Source organism: Octopus bimaculoides, chromosome 23, assembly GCF_001194135.2.
Source record: "Octopus bimaculoides isolate UCB-OBI-ISO-001 chromosome 23, ASM119413v2, whole genome shotgun sequence".
Taxonomy (NCBI): domain Eukaryota; kingdom Metazoa; phylum Mollusca; class Cephalopoda; order Octopoda; family Octopodidae; genus Octopus; species Octopus bimaculoides.
In genome coordinates this window covers 22,807,521-22,814,124 of record NC_069003.1, presented here as the reverse complement: position 1 = coordinate 22,814,124, position 6,604 = coordinate 22,807,521, and the positions used below count along the sequence as shown (strand labels likewise).

The following is a 6,604-nucleotide window of genomic DNA, read 5'->3' as shown; positions in this document are numbered from 1 at the left end:
GAGGCACCATCTGCTGCAACATTGACAAGTTTTGTTCAGTGGAACACCAGGATTTGTTAAGGCTCCATTAAGGATTTATGAGAAAGCCAAGAGCTGCTTTTTTTTTAATTCCACTAAATCCAACATTATTTCTTACACAATTAACTCAGAAAAAACACAATCAAATACTACCAGTTGTGGGTTCTCTTGTATCTCAGTTGATTAATCAATCGCTAAACTGAATGCAAAAGAATATTTTAAATCCTTCTGCATTTTACTTGCCTCTCCGTAGTGTGGCATGAAACGGGTGTTTGAGCTTATTAGTGACTGAAGCTTTGTGTTACTTGGATCTAATACTGCAACAACAGTAGCTATATTCATTCAGAATATGAGCATTTAGCACAAACAGTATTCCACAATATAACAAAACTGGCTTTATTGATATCAGATTCCTGACTGAACATTGTCAATCATGTTTGCTAACTACTTAGAGATGGTTTTTAACACTGTTAATTCATTTTTCCTTAATTCTGATTTTGGAGGATAATCACGTGAAATGTTTTTGTGATTTGCTTCACAGTGATGTTTCAAATAGTTGGCTTTGTAATGACTAAGTGAAATATGATAAGAGACAAAGATTTACCTCCTTTATTGATGAATGCAAAATCTTCCCCCCACTCTGGCTAAATGTTTCTATTTTCATCTTTATATCTTCACTTCTTGGGAGGCACAATGGCCCAGTGGTTAGGGCAGTGAACTCGCGATCATAGGATTGCGGTTTCGATTCCCAGACCGGGCGCTGTGAGTGTTTATTGAGCGAAAACACCTAAAGCTCCACAAGACTCCGGCAGGGGATGGTGGCGAACCCTGTTGTACTCTTCCACCACAACTTTCTCTCACTCTTCCTGTTTCTGTTGTACCTGTATTTTGTCTGTGGAGTGCTCAGCCACTTGCATGTTAATTTCATGAGCAGGCTGTTCCGTTGATTGGATCAACTGGAACCCAAGACATTGTAAGCGACGGAGCGCCAACAACAAATCTTCACTTCTTACAAGTTGATGATGCCATCTTCCTTTGCAACTGTTTTACAGACACTTATAAACAAAACTTGTATCCAAAGTCTACAAACAAGGTATGAATGGTTGAATAGCTAATGGTTTGGGCAAGACTAATTAAAGCTATCTGTGACCAGTCTCATCCCCTCTCCGTGCACATAAATGTTTAAGCCACTTGCCCCTCACATCAGCCTCCTGATATTCTTCTGTAACCCTTACCAACCTTAAATCTCCCTAATCCCTCTGTTTCTTACCTTCAACACTAAAGATCTAGCGTTATCATTTAGAATTGTTTCTGTTATTCATTGCTGTACTAATGGTGAGAGATCCATCATCAGGTAAAACAATATAAATTATTGAGTTAATAGTTATATCAATATTATTCTAAAACGGATAATGTACTGATGTCCATTATGAAAAGTGATGGCCATTGTAAAAAGTGAAATGTGACAAGAAGGAAAAGATAAAATAATTGTTTCTATTTGTTATCACTTTCAAGTGCATGTGATACACTGTAGCATGTTCTGAAAGAGAGAGATGAAAACATATCCATACACAGTTATCATCATCATCATCATCATCATCGTCGTTTAACGTCCGCTTTCCATGCTAGCATGGGTTGGAAGATTTGACTGAAGACTGGTGAAACCGGATGGCAACACCAGACTCCAATCTGATTTGGCAGAGTTTCTACAGCTGGATGCCCTTCCTAACGCCAACCACTCAGAGAGTGTAGTGGGTGCTTTTACATGCCACCAGCACGAGGGCCAGTCAGGCGGTATATGTATCTATATGGTAAAAATGTGAAAGGGAAATACGTTGAGAAAGGGAGTACAAAACTAAAATAGAAGGGGTGGAAATTTAAAAAAAAAATTCATTACAGTTTTATATTAGGGGTTATTTGAAACAGTTGGGGAATGCCAAAGCCCTAAAGGGGATCTAGTCAAGGAGGAACAAAACAATCTCCATACCACTTGAAGGCAATATTTTCATATTTTAACGCTAAGGAAAGTAACTCTGATGGAGTCATTGTGATAGTATTAATGTTTCACCGCTACCATGACAACAAACGTTATTTCTTCTTCAAGTATGAGCTTCAAAGCTGAGTCAACGGAAAGGAGTTACAACCAGATGAAGTCCCCCCAAGTGACTTAAATGTACAAGTCTCCAATTGATAAGTTGCAATTTGGCCACCCCTGTCTTCCTCCACACTGATTTCAAATTTTGGCACATGGCCAGCAATTTCAAGGGAGGTGGTGGGTCAATTACATCAACCCCAGTACTCAAGTGGTACTTGTTTTATCAATCTTGAAAGGATGAAAGAGAAAAGTGAACCTCAGTAGAATTTGAACTCAGAACGTGAAGATGAACAAAATGCCACAAGCATTTTGCCCAGCATGCTAACAATTTGACCAGCTCGCTTAGGACTTCCCTACATAAACTAATAGTAAATCAAAAGGATTTCTGCAGTAGATTCACCTCATAAAGCCAACAGACATTTATTTGGAAATTTGTGTGTGTGTGTGTGTGTGTGTGTGTGTGTGTGTTTCAGAGAGAGAAAGAGAGATGGAGAGATGACAAACATACCTGGCTGGTAAAGTCCCACTACCGTGGTGGGAGTTATCTTCCGTAGGATTTTCTTCCATAGAATCTAAATAGCAGAAAAGAAAAGAAAAACAGGTAAATGGATTAAGCTATAAAAATAATAACAACAATTGTTTCTGAATTAAGTACAACATTGACAATTTTGATGCATGTGCAAGGTGGGGGTGATCAATACCATTGATTCCAGTACTTGACTGGTACTTTATTTTTTGATCCTGGAAGGAAATAATAATAATAATAATAATAATAATAATAATAGTTTCAAATTTTGGTGCAAGACCAGTAAGCTTGGGAAAGCAGGGTAAGTTGATTATATTGACCCCAGTACTCAACTGGTATTTATTTTATCAATTCCAAAAGGATGAAAGGCAAACTCAACCTCAGTGGAATTTGAACTCAGAATGTAAAGAGTCAGAAGAAATGCCACTAAGTATTTTGTCCAACACACTAACGATTCTGCTAGCTCACTGCCTTCTGGATATAATAATAATAATAATAATAATAATAATAATGATAATGACCAGACATTGGAAACTGGACATTGTTGTGGTGAATAAAATAGAAAGAACATGCATGATAATCGACATAGCATGTCCTGGTGACAACAGGATCAATGTGAAAGAAGAAGGAAAAATGAAAAACTATGACAATTTGAAGTGGGAAATATGAAGGTTGTGGTCAATGAGGAGAACAGATGTGATACCAATAGTAATTGGTGCACTTGGAAGTATCAGCACTCAACTACCAACATGGCTGAAAAAGATTTGTGAAGGTAGAACATCTTCAAAACTCAGCATTGCTTGGAACTGCAAGAATTCTTTGCTGGGTTCTTGAAGCATGACCAGTAAATAAGTGTCACCTTAGTCTGCCGGCTGTGGACAGCTGATACTTTCCATCATACCCACCAAAATAAGCTGTGAGTTCTCATCACATAATAATAAGACTTGTAGCCCAATGTTAGGAATTTTTATTTTCCAACACTCTTATCTGTTGTGAGTATATGAATAATATTAATAATAATCATAACAACAACACACTAGGTAAAGAAACTAGATAAGGGAACTAGACCAAAGCCAGACATACAAATACTTAAGAATCAATGAACTAAATAAAGTACAACATACACAAATGAAAGAAAAGGTAAGGAAGTATTATAGAGCTCAATGCAAAAACTAAGATAACAGGCATCAATATTCTAGTTGTCCAAGTTATAAATAACAGTTACAATATTCTTAATTGATCGTATGAACTAGCCAAACTAGACAGGGAAACAAGTAAAATAATGATGGAACATAGAATACACCACCCAAAACCTGATGTAGAAAGGTTATATACACAATAAATTGAAGGTTGTAGAGGCCTTATACAACTAGAAAACTACTCTAAAATAACCACCATAGGAATACAGAAACATCTTATTCAGAACCAAGGAAAACTGGAATAAATAACCACAAAGCATGAGCAAAACAAACTGTTTTTCTGTCTTCGAGAAAGCAGAAAACTACAAGTAGGACTTCATAATATTTGATAACTATGAAGAAAAAGAAGAAACATCAAAAGCTGTAAAGCAACAAAAAATCTAAACTAAAACAGGAACTACAAAATAATATGATAAAACTATGACAAGAAAAGCCCTTACATGGGTAAATACAGGGATAAGCTAAACAAAAAAGAAATAAACAATGCAAAATACAAAGACTGGTTGAGAGGTTTGCATCCCAAAGCAGAGATTGAAGGGTTTTTCACTGTGGCAGAAGATCAAAGTCTCTCCACCAGAAACTTCCAGAAACACACAATGAAGAAAAATACAATAAGCAACTGCAGAATATGTGGTGATGAGGAAGAAACAAGAAAATCATATTGCATCTGGTTGCCCAGTCCTGGCCAAGAAGGAATACATTCACAGACATGAAAGATTGGAACTTAAATACACTGGAAGCTGTGCCAGTATTATGGAATAACATGAGGAAAAAGATTGTTATAGGCATATGCCCGAAAAGGCCTCAGAAAGTGACAAAGGAACCATACTCTGAGATATGCCAATACACACAGAGAGATCAAAGCTAATAGGCCAGATATTGTTGTCAAGGACCATCAAGAAAAACAAAATGCCTTCTAATTGACATATTACTCTGAACAGATGATAATGTATCCCTAAAAGAAATGGAGAAACTCTCAACATACAAAGATCTGGCAATAGATCTTTCTGAAGACAGAAATAATCCTTATAATAATAGGTGCACTAGGCATGTTTAAAAAAACATAGAGACAAACCAAAGCACCAAGACATTACTATATAATAATAATAATAATAATAATAATAATAATAATAATAATAAACCTTTCTACTATAGGCACAAGGCCTGAAATTTGGGGGGAGGGGACTAGTCAATTACATCGATCCCAGTGTTTAACAGGTACTTATTTTATCAACTCCAAAAGGATGAAAGGCAAAGTCAATACCAGCAGAATTTAAACTCAGAACATAAAAACGGATGAAATGCTGCCTTTTGCCTTGTGTACTAATGATCCTGCTAGCTTTTCATCTTACTAATAATAATAACCCTTTCTACTATAGGAACAGGGCCTGAAACTTTGGGGAAGGGAACAAGTCAATACATTAACCGCAGTGTTTCACTGGTACTTAATTTATCGACCCCGAAAGAATAAAAAGTAAAGTCAACCTTGGCAGAATTTGAACTCAGAATGTAGTGACAGGTGAAACATCACTATGCATTTCATCCAGCATGCTAACAATTCTGCCAGCTTGCCACCTTAATAATAATAATGATAATGATAATAATAATAATAATAATAATTAATATTAAAAATAATAACAACAACAACAACAACAACAACAACAGTGACAACAATACTAATAGAAACAAGGTAAAAATATTTCCATAAAGATTTTTTTTTTCCACAAATATTTGTTCTACAAAGAAATATTCAAGCATACATACATACATACATACATACATTTATATAGCTAAAGATAAGAAAAAATTTAGCAGGCTTGGTTCTGGTGCACGGAATGCTCTAGAAACTATGGCATAACACTAGTAACTCACCTGAATAAAACAGAATAAAACCTGCACTGAGCATATATAAAATGCTGAATTTAACAAATGCAAAATATTATTTGTAAATAATAAATTTAAAAAAAACAAAAACAAATAAAATAGAGATAATGAAATAAAAATATATATTAGCGACAGAGGCAGTATTAATACCTTGAGGTAATATTTATCCCCACATAAACATGGATATTCTGTTAGAACAAACTATACTGTGGTAGAAACCATGAGAGAAACTCTCATATTGGCAAAATACATTCTTGTTTATATCACTAGCGAGGAGATAAATCCCCACTGTATCTCTGGTGCCAAGACAACCAGATGACATGATTTTGACCTTCCTTGGTCTTCTCAATGATGCACACTTGACCACTAGGGATACAGTGACTTATTTCTATTTCCATGCCAGTGATATATACAATCACAGTGCCAGAGCAGGCACTGGTGTCATGATTAGCCAGTGAGCTTGTTAAACACAATATATATTAGCAACAGAGGCAGTATTAATACTGACAGGTAACATTTAACCCTACTTAAATGAGGATGCTCTGTTGGAACAAACTAAACTGTGTTCAAGTGGGGATAAATATTACCTCTTGAAATATAAATATATGTAAATAACTAAAGGCCTTTAAACTTTGTAATATAAAAGAAACAAGATATTTATTTTCTAATCATGTAGGAGTGGCTGTATGGTAAGAAGCTTGCTTACGAACCACATGGTTCCGGGTTCAGTCCTACTGCATGGCACCTTGAGCAAGTGTCTTCTACTATAGCTTTGGGCCGACCAAAGCCTTGTGAGTGGATTTGGTAGATGGAAACTGAAAGAACCCCGTCGGATATATGTATGTATGTATATGTATATATATATATATATATATATATATA

The 6,604-nt window shown here is 35.7% G+C and overlaps 1 protein-coding gene across 1 annotated transcript in view; it reads right to left on the bottom strand.

The window, feature by feature from the left end:
* The window catches only part of LOC106876966 (transmembrane and coiled-coil domains protein 2-like), a 104,679-nt gene that overhangs the window by 20,484 nt on the left and 77,591 nt on the right, over positions 1 to 6,604 (bottom strand). Inside the window, exon 9 of the mRNA XM_052975917.1 lies at positions 2,622 to 2,685. Coding sequence (XP_052831877.1) covers positions 2,622 to 2,685 — 64 coding nt within the window. The remainder of the gene's footprint in view (positions 1 to 2,621; positions 2,686 to 6,604) is intronic.